We start from the raw sequence: 15,721 nt of genomic DNA on the forward strand, positions 1-15,721 counted from the left end.
TAAACTAACCCCAAATAACTTAAATAATACAAAGTGCTTTGTAAAACTAGATAAGACTGATTCTCTAGCTATACCTAAAACTCACATCAAGCATGCCTGTAAGTGGGAACCAACATTTTTAATCTAAGACCACCTAGCACACAGGTACATGAAACCAATCAAATTTAAGTAAAATAGTTGCCAAATGCTAGTTCAAGTAAAAATTAGAAATGAAGGTCCTTTATTATGTTTCTAAAACCACATTTTGTGAATTATGGTAATGTAAAATCTTGATGAAGTATTGCTACTACTTTACTCCATCATGGTACTCATACATTAGATATTCTCTGTACAATTCCATCCAGATTGGGTGATAAACATCCCCGTTCCATCACAAGGTGCCAGTGTCTCTTTTTTCATTATCTACCTGACTAAATTGCCTGTGGTAAAAGTGGGACTTTAGTTACACTTTAAAGGTTTCTTGAGGAAAATGTGCTGTCTGCAGGTTTCCTTGTGTAAATGTGCTGTATGTAGGTTTATATTGATTAAGCTAATAATTGTATTATCCAAACTAGGGCAAGTGCCAGAGTGTATAGCTTTCTTCTTGTTTATTATGGCTAAAAAGTTGTATATTAGCCTTGTGTTTTTGTGACAACTCACCAATCTAGGTGTTTTGGCTGGGCCTCGTTTTCTTTTTGTAAGAACAGTTTGAACAGTGCTCTGAAGAAGTAGGAGCATGTCATCCAGACTGAAAAGTTTATATATGAGGTTCTCATCAGCTTCTACTTTGTACTCCGTCTCATCCTCTTCTAAGGCCAAGAGCTCAGTAGACAGCAAAACTAAAAGCAAAACAAACACTCTCATAAGACAGTCATTTCTTTAAATGATAAATATAAAAAATATAAAACAAATTAATATCAGTGATGCATAGACATTAGAAAAAGGTTAAATTGGTTGGGTATGGACATTGAGAAGACCAAGTATAACAACTTGGATGCTTACTATGTACATCATTGAACAGTTTATGTTATATAAATATAAGTAGGCACACAACAACTGTGTACACACAAATGCAGGTCTTTGATAACCAAGATATGTACACACACCAACGCTGGTTTGCGGTAACACATAAAACATGGATATGAAACCCAATATAATTGGTTTCAGGAGTTACAGCAAAGTTCTAAAAAAATTGCCAGACTAAAGATTATAAAAGTATATGGCGATGATAGCTTAGTTAAAGGAGACATAAGTTTTGGTTTGGTTTTCACCATTGTTTTTGCTTTCACTTTCTGTCATGGTAACAATGATTAGTGAGACAGAAAGTGAAAGGAAATTTAAACTTTTACATCTGCCACTTGAACAGGAGGGAATATCTTCCTCTGTTTTAGTGACATTTTTTTAGTGTACATATTTGGACATTTCTTCTTACTTCATAAATTGTCCCTGGAAAATGTAACAAGGTAAAACATAGAAATAAAATAATCACATGTATTCTAATTTTAGAGGCATTAATATAGTGGGTTCTGCAAAGATAGTAGAGAAAAGAAAATGAACACAGGGGTGCCAACATATACATATTTAATTACCCTTGGGGTGCCTGGCATTTTCTTTTCTCGTAGTTTCCTGTGGTGAATCAGAAGACAAGACCACTGCCGGGTGGCAGTGCGCTGGGCTTTGAGAAAGCTGTTCATTCTTTTCTACATTTTCAGTGCTTTTATGCTCCATCTTCTTCATCCCTGGTTTTAGAAGATTTGTTTGCATCTTAAGAATCTGTCCCAATGGGTCAGCATCACTAGAAATCTTGTTACATGTTTTTTTCGGTAGCTTTTGCACTACTTGAGCAGGTGACGAAGTGGCGGTCCCTCTTACCGAGGAAAATGGATGAAAAGGACTCATTTTAATGCTCCTGGTACAATCATCATCAATCACAAGTCTATCTTCATCAGAATCACACAGAGAATCATCACTGGTGAAGGATTTAACTTCTCTTTGTGATTTAAAGCTTGTTTCAGACATATCAGACTCCTGGAAACTTCTTTCTGTTTTCTCTGAGTTAAGACATGAAAAAAAGGCTTATACATAAATATATTGATACCAAGAAATGTAGTTGCTTCACCAAATTGCCCTCAGACCTAAATGTACCCTGAAAATATCAAACTGATTAATGGCTGTGCATTAAGTACAAAGTTTAGCATTCACTAATCTAAATTACCTAGCTTAACTCTGGGTGTGTTATTTACAGGCTCTTTTCCCTTGTCTAGCTGGAATTTGATGGAAGGCTGTGATGGGATATCTTGAGACCTGTCATCAGACTTTGAGTTATCAATTTCCATGGATCCGAATGTTTCCAGTTGTGTTACATCATTCTCAAAATCTACTTCATTGCTGCCACATGCAAGTTTTCTATCTGCAAACATTTTATCAGCCTAAAGGAGTAAAAAAAACAAAAAACATACAAACAAAAGAATTAGGTAATACATAAGTAGTTAAGATTAATCCTAGAATATTAGGGACAATTTAAACTTTGTTATTTTGAAAAACAATATCAACAAAAGAAAACCTTGGCCATCCTAAAAAAAAATATATTAAATTGTCTTAAAAACAAAAGTATTTTCCAATCAGGCTCAAAGCAGGAATGTAAAAAAAAATTTGACCTGTAGGGGTTATACAGATGTGAGAGCTGAACTAATTTAGGGCCCATTGACACATCTCTATTTTAACACACATTCCATCAAATCCAGCAAAAACGCATGTCAAGGCACACACTATGAATTGCAAATAAGGTGAACTGTGAATGTGCTAGGGTGCAATGCGAATACTTTATAAACACATACAAGATGCGGCACCGTACAAGCATTAATGATATTCAGCTAGAGTAATAGTTGGAAATATTGCAATGAGTACAGATAGTACTGGGAGTACTGATTTTGTATGGCACAAGTGCCACCTAGTGGTCTTTAATTAATAAAGCATTTCCAGGAGTCTGGATTTCCAGCACAAAACCCATGTAAAGCATACCATGCCATCCCACTGACTTCCTAACCAGCAGTGGTTACTTCTAAAAGACCACTTGTAAGCCTAGTGAAATACCATTCCATGTAACTGAGGTGCTCATTGAAAATCTAGTTGTATACAATGTGTGTTTTCTGCAATGGGTTAGATACAGATGTTCATAGGATAAGGCAAGTACTACTATAGTGGACTGAAGTATATAGCCAAAAAAAGATTTAAAGGGAAATCTATATATATAAAAAATGTATGTATGTTCCACCATCACTTGAAAACGCATGGAGACATTTCAACCAAACTTGCCATACATATGACTCACCCATGTGAGTCACCAGTCATCTTTGTAAAGTGCTGTGCTATATGTTAGAGCTATATTTGGTGATCACTAGGAAACACATGGAGACATTTCAACCAAACTTGCTTTGTTCCACCATCACTCGGAAACGTATAGAGACATTTAAACTAAACTTGCTAGACATATGTCACCACTGATCTTTGTACAGCGCTGTGGTATATGTCAGAGTTATATAAATGTATATAATAGTGTGTGACTGTGGGGGGACATTTCAGCTCCTCTGTACAGAGAGTGATGGGTCTAGCTCAGTGTTTCATTGTATAAAGTAAGTGTGTGTGTGTGTTCCACCATCACTCGAAAACGCATGGAGACATTTCAACCAAACTTGCTATACAAATGACTGAGATTCATGTGAGTACACCGCTGATCTTTGTACAGCGCTGGGGGATATGTCAGAGGCAAATTTGCATGTATGTATGTGTAAATGTATTGCTCAGTGAAAATGTGCCGTTTGCTTATATTTTTACATACTTTTTTTTGGAGTCTCTTACAAATTTCTGTCCTGTAAAAATGCCTTCGAGAAAACGTAAGGCAATTGGCCGAATGCAATCAAAGGCAAAAAAATCAAACAACACCGTAGACAAGAAAATCACTAACTTCTGATTCCTATTTCCTGTATTTCCAATTTGATTCCTTTTCCTGTATATTATGAGATTGCAATAAATAAATACCTGGGCAACGACGGGTAATCAGCTAGTATTACATAAATTAAACCCAGTTCTAGACCATTTTTTTCCCCAATTTGAGAGAATGTCAGATTTTTTTAAAATTATTTGATCAACACTGAGATTTCTTTTTCTGATATGAGAAACAAATGCTCTGACCAGAAGTAGACATGAACATCAATAAAAACCTGGCAGAGATCTTAACACTTTCCCAAATGAGGGCAACAGTTGTATAAATACTTTTACCAGTTCTTTATTCTAAATATTTTATGAAAAGAAAAAAAAAAAAAAAAAACTTACAAGCCTTTCCATCTCTCCTCTGTCCAGAGTCACAGCTTTTAAAAACACATTGGAATTTTTCCTCATAAGCTGGTCCAAAATGACCTCATGAAATATTTGGCTCTTTTGTCTTGTGCTAAGCACCTTTTTCGGGAGAGGAGAATCCACATACACTACTTTTGAGGGTTTGTCACCTGTAAAAAAAAAAAAGAATCGAGAGCAAGGAGATAAGGCAGGGAAGACAACCTGGAGTATTTAGATACTGTAGGCACCGAAGTCTCAGTGCCAGGGTAAAGCATGGAGGGATGATCTACAGTGTAGAAGGGATATTGAAAGCAAATTGCTGGGCTGGATAACATAGCTATCAATGCCTGATGTCTGTTTTTATGCTAGCTAAGTCTGGGGGGAGGACCTTAAAACCAATTTCAAGGACAAACATTCACCAGCCACAGAGATGGTTGTCTGTTGTAAGTAGCTCCACATAGTTATAGTGAAACCAGGTGAGGTGGGCAGAATGGCTGTCACTGTGTGTAAATAAAGATTTTCATTATTCTCTATTCACATCTATGCTGCATTTAAAAACAGTACAATGTGTTACACTGTATCTAAGTGTGCATTAAGAAAATAAAACAGTATTCCATATATGCTCTAAAAACAATAATAAATAAAAATACATGTCAATGCAAATAGTTTGATTCCAGTCTAAAATGCACAACACTAACACACTGCAAATTTAAAACCTGAAACCTGCATAAGTGTGGATGTCAAAAAAAGGTCACATATGTTTTTATAATGTGTGGAGAGCCGCTAAGGGCCTTAAGAAATAGATAAAAGCATGCAGGCACGTGTTCATCACTGTTTTGTGCACAAGGTGCACATTACCTTGCGGTGTTTAAATTCTGAAATCAACAACACCTATCACTGCTGATCTTCAAGTATCTCAAATACCTCTGATCTACTGCAATGAATCCCTGCTTGGTGCTGTTTCCCAAATCTTTTACAGTGGCAGTTACTTTAAAGTTCTAGGAAGTTGTATCAAAAAGCTTCAGTTTGTTATTTTATTCTCGGACACTATTTTTCATGGTTTATCAACAGCCCTGAGTTTTATTCCCTTTTATTTATGTTCTATTATTTGGCATTAGTTCCCATTATTTCTTCAACTACAACTCCAGGTTCTGTTCTCTGACACTATTGATGGCCCCCAACAGCCTAAGATTCTATTTTTTACTTCCTTGCTCAAGCTTGTACAATCATCAAAGGTTTGTTGCCAGTATTTCCCATAGTTCCTTTTACCACCCATGGCTATGCTTTTGGTAGCATTTCCAATAGTCTCCAACAACTTCGGGTAAAATTTTCTATTTCCTTTGGTTCCCAACCACCCCAGGTTTTTTGCCATTATTTTACATGTTTTATTCCATGACATGTATACAAATATTCTAGCAATTAGACCTAACAAAAATGAACAGTAACAATGTTCAGAAGTAGGTTTAATAGAATAACTTTCTTGTTTCCAAAATCCAGGGTGCTGCATAATGGGGGAGATTCCTGTTTTAAATTGACATCTAAAATATAAATGGAATCCTTATTATGTAATAACACCAATAATGCACAATTGCCAGGCTACTCATCTCACCTTTACCATCATTGGTCTCCACACGGATAGGAATCTCCCACTGCTCACTGTACACAGGCCCATGATTATTAAGCAGAGTGTACAAAGCCTGCATTGTAAGCACAACCTGAGGGCGGTACTTAGAAACCAGTTTAGAAATGTTGGGATCTGAGGTCACACTCTGGTAGAGAAAAAAAGTGCAATTAGTACAGGAATTAGTTTTAAATTGATACTCATGATGCTGACTGACTGTACAACCCCCCATGTACCTAAAATTATATCATGTAAGGATCTGCATGACTGGATATAACCTATTGGGTTAGATGCTCATAGGTTGGGTCCTCATGCTACATAATTATGGTACTTTGAAGGAGACTGTACAAAGGTTGTATAGTTAGACTGTAATGAGTAGGGCGAGCCTTACCAAGTACTTTATCATTAGATATGTGTGAAATACTACTACATTTGCAAAGAGTTAATAAAAATGCAGCTGTATTTTTAATTCTAAAATCCAGGAACAAGAACCTTTACATAAACGTATTAGTCAATAGTCACAAATACCTTTGGAAACTAATATATTACTGTGTAAGAACCGCAGTAGCATCATCACATGCCTATGCAAACAGAAAAGCTGTGGGAGGAACCCAGCAGGTCATTACAGGCACTCAATGGAAAAGTACAGGAGATGGATACAGGGTCTGCCAGCACGAGTAGAAGGAGCAGAAGGGAGTGCATTGGAGAAAACATCTGCCCAGAGGCAAAGTGCAGTAATGTTTAAGGCTGGATTACTGCATAGATCTGCAGTAAATGCACAAAGGGAAAAAAAAGATTCAAGAAATAGTATGCATGCCTCTTAAATTCAGACAATATCTATTGATCCAGATTTCAGCTATGAACATGAATTTAAGGCATTTAAGAAAATGTGTTCAGCTGTATTAACATCCACATTGATGTAATTTAGAATAGAAACCCAACAAATAAATACTGTGCAGCAAAATATACCAGCAATATATGTCAACCATCTGTGTGTGATAAGCTGCATACAATATTGTAGGTACATTTTTGGTGCATTAGTTATGATTTAGCCCAGGTCTTTCAAAGGTTCAACGTTGTATTTCAACGTTTATTACAGGGAGAATCCTTCTTTGGGTATCAATGTCACTGTCTGCCTGACACAGACAGATTCTTTGGGTTGTCCACAGTGAGGCAAGACAATTGTACTAAGGCAAAAGAGAAGCCATTCTGGGAAAAAAAACAAAAAAAACAAAAACAAAAAAACACCACCCTTAAAATGAAATCTTACCTTATGCAGACGACCAGCCTTCTTCACTGGAGGCATTGTTTGGGAAACTTTACTGTATGGTGTTGGGAGAAGAATATCATCAGTTGGAAACTTAACTTTCACAAAGGTTGTGGATCCCTGCAAACAAAAAGATTTATTATTCAGACTCCGTGCACTCAAACTGTACTAATATTGACTAGAACCCCTAAGGTTGAGTTAAGGCACCCTCACCATTAGTCTTTAATGTGATGCACAACACACTGTTGATGGGGGGGTAGCACTCAGAACCCTAGGAAATACCATCATACCCAAGCATTTCATGTTTTAGGTATTTTATTATACTGCAGACACCAAATTGGCTTATTTAGGAAAAAGTAAAAGGTTTTCTTAAAATTCTAATCCCTACACGCTCACCCAAACCCACTGACACTTATATTTACTGTATTTCATTCCTAAATTGGGCTCTTAGGCATACCCTGAGATTCTGAAATGGAGGAAGAAGGTGACTCTCTCTTCTTCCTCCCAGGCCCAAAAAGAGTCACATAGAGGAGAGGAGCAGTTCAATAATTTTGTGCAAGTACCAATACAGAGCTTACAAGGAGTTTAAACCAAGTATTAACGAATTAACAGGGTGTCATTCCTGTCAAATTTATAAAGGGGTATTTCAAGGTTTATATTTACTTGTATTTATATAGCATTGACATATATACACAGCTAAAAACTTAAAAGTTTCAAACGATATAACTTCTGTATCTTAAAAAATACAAATATGAAAATGATGAAAACAATCCATTCCTTGAAAGTGGAATGGAACCAGAAATATATCACAGATTCATTACATATGTGAAGGTGGTATAATCCATATGACTAATGCTATACCACTCGAACTAAACATACCTTTTGTTTTTTTTTACCTTTTATGATGATACAGAAACAAAATATCTACTGTATATCTTTATGTGTTTGATGTATACCTTAAATAACCCAGTTGAAATGTCTGGATTTTTTTTACTTTTTATATATACTTTTTAGGGATATATCAGAATACTCAACATGCATGTTGTTTATCCCTACCTACCTTTGAACCTGTGTCAGATTATCCACCTTTTACTTTATATAGAGGGCTTTTTTGGAGAGCCCTTCCCAACTTTTTTGAATAAACAAAATTACAAATTTGAACACAAAAGGCAAGTTTTTTTTTTTTTTTTTTTTAAACTTGTAAGAAACCAAAGATGTGCCAATATAAATGACTTTTGGATTACTGGGTGCATGATCAATACCATTACATTCAGCACACATCTGTTTAATATTATAGTTTTCTCATACCTTTATTTATTTTTTTGTCAACAAAATAATGCAGGTGAACGAACATCCACCAAGAATAGTGCAGTTTTCTCCCGGACCCGTTTTAGTCGGGCACTTTTCAGCAGCCACTTGGCATCAGGCAACTAACTAGGCTGGACTTTGTGTAGAGAAAGCAGTCAGTGAATACAAGCAGCCTTCCAGCTATGTTAGCAGAGGAGGGAATATTTTACACTCCCCATCTTCTGGGAGCAGAAGGGACAAGATGCAGGCTTAACGTAAACTAGCTTTTACATGGAGCTATTATTAAACTGAGAGAGGGACATAGGGCAGCAGTACAGATCAATGACTATTTGCTGCCCACAGGAGAGTCCCAGTGTAAAAAAATGTAGATGAATTGTATAAAGATTAGTGCACACTAGTAGTTTAACTCCTTAAAATGGCATGCAAAAATGGTATTTCCACTACGGGGCCTAGAGGTTGCCAGTAGGCGGGTGCAGTAAATACCGCCGTTTTTTTTTTTTTTTTTTAATGTTAATGTGAACCAAGCTTAAATTATTACACAATTACACTATACTATTTACAGAACATGGGACACTAAAAAGCTGGGTCCCATTGAAAGGGCACTGGACAGTTGGGACATAATAGAAAGTTTATGGAAATACAATGCATACCATTTTAAAGTTCGACCAAGAATAGGGTGTGGTATAAAGTGGACTCAATTATATGGGATACTAGCTACTTATGGTACAAACAACTGGAAACACTAAAATTGTTGTGTGTCGCCCTGCCCATTTTCAGCTTACCCCCACCCGCAAGTTTTGGGAAGAATTCTGTAGGGATTCCAGGGTTTGTACAGGAGAGCTGTGCAGGACTGCAGCCTGTAAACCAAACACATTTAACATATGAATTTACATGAAGTGACAGAAGTGCTGGAGTTAGTTACCAATTTAAGAAGACACTTTTCCAGATTGAGTGACAAATCAGGTATAAACTTTCCTCCCAGAATGCTTGTCATGCCATGGACATAATAGCGCTCAGGGTAGTTTTTCACATAAGCTTGGCAGGACTTTATCATTTCCTGAAAACAAACAAGACCATATTTACTCAAAATTCTGTAACATTATAAACATTCATATAAATAAAAAATATTACATAATCATTATTTGTTACTGGAAACACTGCCCCAACGGAGTCTATGCACTTAAGAGATTAGATTACTTAATTTCCTAATAAATTATTGACATATTATATCACATAGAGTACATTACTTTGTGCCTAATCACAAAAACTAAGGCAAGCAAACAAATCTTAAAGCAAAACTCTAGCCAGATTTATCAAGGTAAAAATGAGTAGCCCAAAAACAAAATAAAAGCAACTTTTGTTCTATAATCAGTTTCGATCTCTAGAAAGGCAAACAGCAATTTTTTTCTACTGCTAGATAACTTTAGTCTGATAGCTAGCATTATTCAGCCCACTTTCTCTGAGATTATGTCATCCTGGACCCAGCCCAGCCTGTAACTGGACAGTAAAAACACAAGTATAAGAAGTTCAATTAAGAACATACCACTGGGTTACTTTATCATACAGATATCCTAGGATTTTTTACAGCCCCCCCAAAAAGCACAGTTCTTTCTGGCAGGGCAGAAAACATAAATTTGCTTTGTTGCATTTCAGTAATATTTACATGTTATCTCCCATCTATCACTATAAGACTGGACAGTGAAAGGAGGTCTGCTATACAGCATACTGCAAGAGGATAATACCAAGTCATATTCAGGTACGTACACTCATTTAATGTATAAAATATACATAAAGCATGTAATGATGCATAAATAAACATAAATGAGTTTTATGTCTTTCTGGAGTTTGAAATTGAACTTAATCCTATTGTTTAATATAGAACTGTCAAAAAATGTCCTCTTTTCTAGCTAATATAGAACACATAGCAAACCATAATCACATTAGGAATGGTCCCTAGCTTGATTTATAGTATCTTTTCTCACCTATACATTAACATATATTGATTTAAAAGAAATTGTCCTACAATGTTTTGTGACAGTAATTGTTAGGGGTACTTACCTGTATGTATCTTGTGGCATCTGCACATAGCACGTCATAATCCTCAGCACAGCTGCGTGCTGCGTTCTGGAGAAATTTCTGGAACTCTAGATGTTCACTGCTCAGCTTTAATTTCAAGAACTAAATGAGGTAGAAAAGTGAAGACGTGTAAAGAATACATACATGTTATAAATAATATATAAATCCCTCCACAGTTCTTGTCCCACTTACATTTCTAACATGGTTAAAAAATACTCCCCCTGCCGCTCTCTCCGCTCCTCCAATGACCTACTAATGACTTCCTCACCTATAACCTCATCACACGCACGGTTACAAGACTTCTCTAGAGCTGCCCAAACTCTCTGGAATGGTCTTCCTCGTCCTATTCGGCTTGCTCCTACTTTCTACTCATTTAAAAGAGCGCTCAAAACCCATTTTTTTCAAACTTGCCTACCCGGCTTCTTCTGTCATTTGAAACCATCACTACTTCCCACACTACATATCTCACATCCTTTGTGGTTAAAATTCCCCCACCTACTAGATTGTAAGCTCTTCGGGGCAGGGTCCTCTCCTCCTGTATCACTGTCTGTATTAGTCTGTCATTTGCAATCCCTATTTAATGTACAGCGCTGCGTAATATGTTGGCGCTATGTAAATCCTGTTTATTAATAATAATAATAATAATAATGTTGATGGAAAGCATTAACAATGAAAAAGGTAAAGAATAAGAATTTCCATAAAAGGTAACTGCAGGTAGCTCTTACACTTACATTTTTGTGATTGATTTGGCAACAAATTATCTTGTTTGTGCGAACTAATTTGACAGACTATACCTCATAGTGGTTGTATTCCTTCATCTGCAAGACATTGACACTATTTTTGGTGCTGTTAATGAATTTAATCATCAGTTTCACATAGGAATCCTGCTCTGCAGCTGTAAGTAAGGAGTAATGGGGGTATGGAACACGTGGTTCTGGAAATGGTGGAAAGCTCTTAGTAGTAGGTGGTGCGGCAGAAGGTGGACTCTTCTTGACAGGGGACTGGACATTTTGAGGATCTGACTTGAAAGGTGGAGGATCAGGTTCTGCAGATGGAGGTCTGTAAGAAAATCAAAGAAGAAACATGAATTACAAAAACAAAAGATAAATCAAACTATTATTTACCCATTAGGTAAATTGTTTTATGTATAGGATGCATCAATAGCTGTCTGGTACACTGAAGTATGAGATTTTTGAGACACATTATTCACTTGGGATATATGAGACTATTTTACTTCATCCCCACAACTCATTACCTGATGTCTAAACAGCCAATAGCTAAGTCTAAACATTGCTTAGACCTGACCAGCCCTATGTAGGTTTACATTTTTAGTAAGCTGAATTTTAGAGTGTTCCGGTGGTGACCAGATCAAGCTGCCTAGGGACTTCCCTCTGACAGTGGATTGATGAACAACCAAGCCAAAATGACCACTGTTCACGTCTATAGAGCAAAGCACATTGGCATGCCGCTAACTCCAAACACCCCCCCCCCCCCCCCTCCCGGAACAGAACGGTGCACTCATTTAACATTAGAAAAGATCACTAAAGATTTTCAGATTCCAGTGACAAATCTTTAATTTCCATGCAACATCTGTATGAGGTTTCACCATTGGTGCAGGTAACCCTGTAATGTAGCCCTAGTCCCCCCTCCAGAGTGCTATCAATTACTAGCAAAGCAACAAAGGAAGCTATGCTGAATGCACATTCCTGTTCCTGCCTTTGGAGCAATTCATGGTTTCAGTACTCCGAAGCTCTATATAAACAATTGAAGAAATCAAAGCACAAGCATAAACTCCTGGATTGAGGAGCAATATTACTAACAAAGCCACTGACAATGTTTTCCCTTTTTTTTTCAGGTAGAGCAGAAGGAGTTGAGCTATGTACACATCAGATGACAGTTGAGGGATGAGCAGGGCTGTTCTTCTCAGGCCAAAATCTAACGTGTACAGCAATCACCCAAAGTTGTTCATCAATCCACCCCAAACAACTGCAATTCCTTCCAGCACGATGGTTCGCTTATCCTTCCCCCCACTCCACAGAACAATGGCTCTATGTGTACACTGCCTGTTCATTTATGCTACTAGAAACAATTATGAAAGATAACAGTATTCTAATATCTGGGGCTTTAGAATATTTGTTTTCTTTTTTTTTCACTGACTAGGTGTCCTTTAAAGATATGAAAAAAAAGTTTAAAACGAAACTCTTTCTAATGAAAGACTTCAGTCAACAGCACTGTGAATTTTGCACATTTTACTCCATCATCTGTCCTTTTATATAAAACACAGGATGATGTAATGATTAGGTTTTTTTTTGCTCATGTTAATATTTTGGGGGTTGGATTTCTTATACACTGCTGTAATTTTTGTGCATATTATTTATCATTGTTAAATTGTATAACAAACTGAATGTCAGAGTTTATTGACTTAGGTCATCAGCAAAGGGGCATCCTTTTACTTACAGTCAAGTATATTAAACATTATTATTTTTGCACGATTGATAAAGAAATGATGCGGTCATGAAGTGATCATGTGCATTCTATAGGAACAGCCAAGAGAACGTTCAGCCGTTTCCACTTTCTTTGTAAGGTACTGAACAGTTTTAACACCGACAAACAGTTATTCAGAATTATGCTAAGAGTTCTCATTACAGCCCTCAGCAGCAAAAAGTGAAGTTAGTTAAGCCATGAAGAAAGAATAGGACATCAGAAAAAGTTAGCACCAGACCCCTCACAGCTGTCTTTGGTGAAGATGTCTGTCATAAGGCCAAAGCTGGAGAGCTAGCACATTAAATAATCATGGACAACAGAAACATGCTGACTCAGGTGCTTCAACAGTAATAAATGGAAAATAAAGGATTACAATTTTAGAATGGTGTTATGAAATAGTAACGAACATAGAAGCACAGGGACAGCCAAGATTTCTAAACCAGTCGAATGAATATATTGAAGAAATGAACAAATTATACATTTTACTTTATAGAACAAGTGCTTGAGCCAGATAAGTGACAATGTTAAAGCTGTGATGTGAGAACTAGGACACAATATGCAACATGCTGGTCAGCTCCCTAGATTAGAAATATTTTTGTTTAAATCTGGTCAACCCAACATACCGGTAATCTAACCTGGGCTTGGTAATTACCTTCTTAAATAATTAAATAAAAAACAGACTTCATATCATAGGGCAGCGCAGTGGTTCAGAGGTTAGCACTCTTTGCAGCACTAGGTCCCAGGTTGGAATCCCAGGCAGGACACCATCTGCATGGCATTTGCAGGTTCTCCCCGTGTTTGCATGGGTTTCCTCCAACAGAAATTGACCTTAGACTGTAAATTAAAAGACATATGACTATAGTAGGGACATTACATTGTGAGCTTCTTTGAGACACAGTTAGTGACATGATTATGGACTTTGTAAAGTGCTATGTAATATGGTGGTGCTATATAAATACTGTATAATATGTAAATATGCTGGGCAGACAGGTATGTGTCAGTATTTAAGGCAGCAGTTAGTTGCCTTGATTAACAATATACTGCTGCAAAATTCCCATTATACAGAAGCATAGACTGGAAATACAGTGTTTCTCTTCTGTAAGTTTTGTTGTATAAATCACTATCAATATTTAATTGCAATCAGAATTGACATTTCATAGAATATTGATAGGCCACTGCCATAAGGTAATGGACTAGAACACAATTAATGTAATAGATTTTTTGTTTATGATGAAAAGTATTCCTCTCTATACTGTCTGTAATTAAGATCTCTCATCATTAAAGGTATGTCCTTGTCAATAAATACACACCCCTTATGCACATAACTTCTTTAAATGTGTTCATTGAACACGAGTGGCATATAGCATATTCACTACTGCTGTTTTCCCTTTTAAACAACCTGCAGCATAATTCTGAACCTTTACTAGATTTCTAGATATGAAAATAGAAGCCCAAAAGACACAGCTAACTAAATATATGTATTCATTACCACAATTGAAAACTCTAATGCTACATAACTAAATATACTTTTTATTTTGTTTTCATGAGAAGGGCTAGAGAGCCCGTCAGGTTTATTATTGTCTGTATTGTATGTATGCTTTCTCTCACAAAACACTGAAATAAATAAAAAAACATTTCAGCAGAGTAATAGACTGTCCAATAATCATTTTTGTTTTGTACCAGTCACAACCTCCACTCTTGTTTCCTGTACAGGCATCACAGGCAGGAATAAAATATATAAATACAGTGTTCTCCCCAGCTCCTTTTAGCCAGGTGCACCACCCAGCACTTTTCAGCAACCACCTGGCTGTTTGGGGGTGATTACTGAAGAGTTGGGTCACAATACAGGGGCTGCCACGCGCCTACAATTTCTTCCCACCTAGCTTAAAAAAGATTTCTGGGTTTAACACACGTTTTTGAACCAATGTTCCAGAAACCTGCAGATCCACCTTATCAGTGTGACAAAACAAACTATTGTCTCCTTGCATTATATTTCTTGGCAGGAAAGCTAGCTTCCTCTAATATTAATATAGAGTATTTATGTAGCGCCAACATATTTTGCAGCGCTGTACAAAGTCCATAGTCATGGCTTTAACTGTCCCTCAAAGGGGCTCAGGGTCTAATGTCCCTACCTAAGTTATTTGTCATTATAACAGTCTAAAGTCAATTTTGGTGGGGAGCCAATTAACCTAACTGAATATTTTTGTAATGTGGGAGGAAACAGACATACCCGGAAGAAACCCACCCAAACACAGGGATAACCTGCAAACTCCATGCAGATAGAGCCCTGGCTGAGATTCTAACCTGGGACCTAGTGCTGCAGAGACCAGAGTGCTAACCCCTGAGCCACTGTGCTGCCTATAGTTATTAGATTGGATAGTGACTTCTTCTAGAAGTAGATAATGAAAAGTTCTGGTTCTCAAATGAAAGCTAAGGTTGCTACTGAAGCTACTGCCAAAAAAGAAAAACTAAATTAAAAAAAAAAAAACAGAAACAAAAAACAGCAAGCTGACTCAAGCCACTGCAGGTCCAGACAGAGGACAGGTTGGGATGCAGGTACTCATGCCTTTGACTGGGGTTATAAGCTACTGTAGAGATACTATAGGCTTCTATTCCCAGAACTGAATACATAATGAATAGAGGGTGGCAGT

The 15,721-nt window shown here is 36.9% G+C and overlaps 1 protein-coding gene across 2 annotated transcripts in view; it reads right to left on the minus strand.

Annotated features, from left to right (window-relative positions):
* The window catches only part of ICE2 (interactor of little elongation complex ELL subunit 2), a gene marked incomplete at its 5' end in the record, with an annotated part of 40,427 nt that extends 28,782 nt beyond the window's left edge, over positions 1 to 11,645 (minus strand). For both annotated transcript variants that reach the window (XM_072402174.1, XM_072402175.1), the window contains 9 exon segments: positions 640 to 818; positions 1,569 to 2,030; positions 2,195 to 2,408; positions 4,312 to 4,484; positions 5,924 to 6,083; positions 7,206 to 7,322; positions 9,433 to 9,567; positions 10,569 to 10,688; positions 11,381 to 11,645. In XM_072402174.1, the coding sequence (XP_072258275.1) occupies positions 640 to 818; positions 1,569 to 2,030; positions 2,195 to 2,408; positions 4,312 to 4,484; positions 5,924 to 6,083; positions 7,206 to 7,322; positions 9,433 to 9,567; positions 10,569 to 10,688; positions 11,381 to 11,645 (1,825 nt within the window).
* Positions 11,646 to 15,721: the final 4,076 nt, after the last annotated feature.

This window comes from Pyxicephalus adspersus, chromosome 2, assembly GCF_032062135.1.
Source record: "Pyxicephalus adspersus chromosome 2, UCB_Pads_2.0, whole genome shotgun sequence".
Taxonomy (NCBI): domain Eukaryota; kingdom Metazoa; phylum Chordata; class Amphibia; order Anura; family Pyxicephalidae; genus Pyxicephalus; species Pyxicephalus adspersus.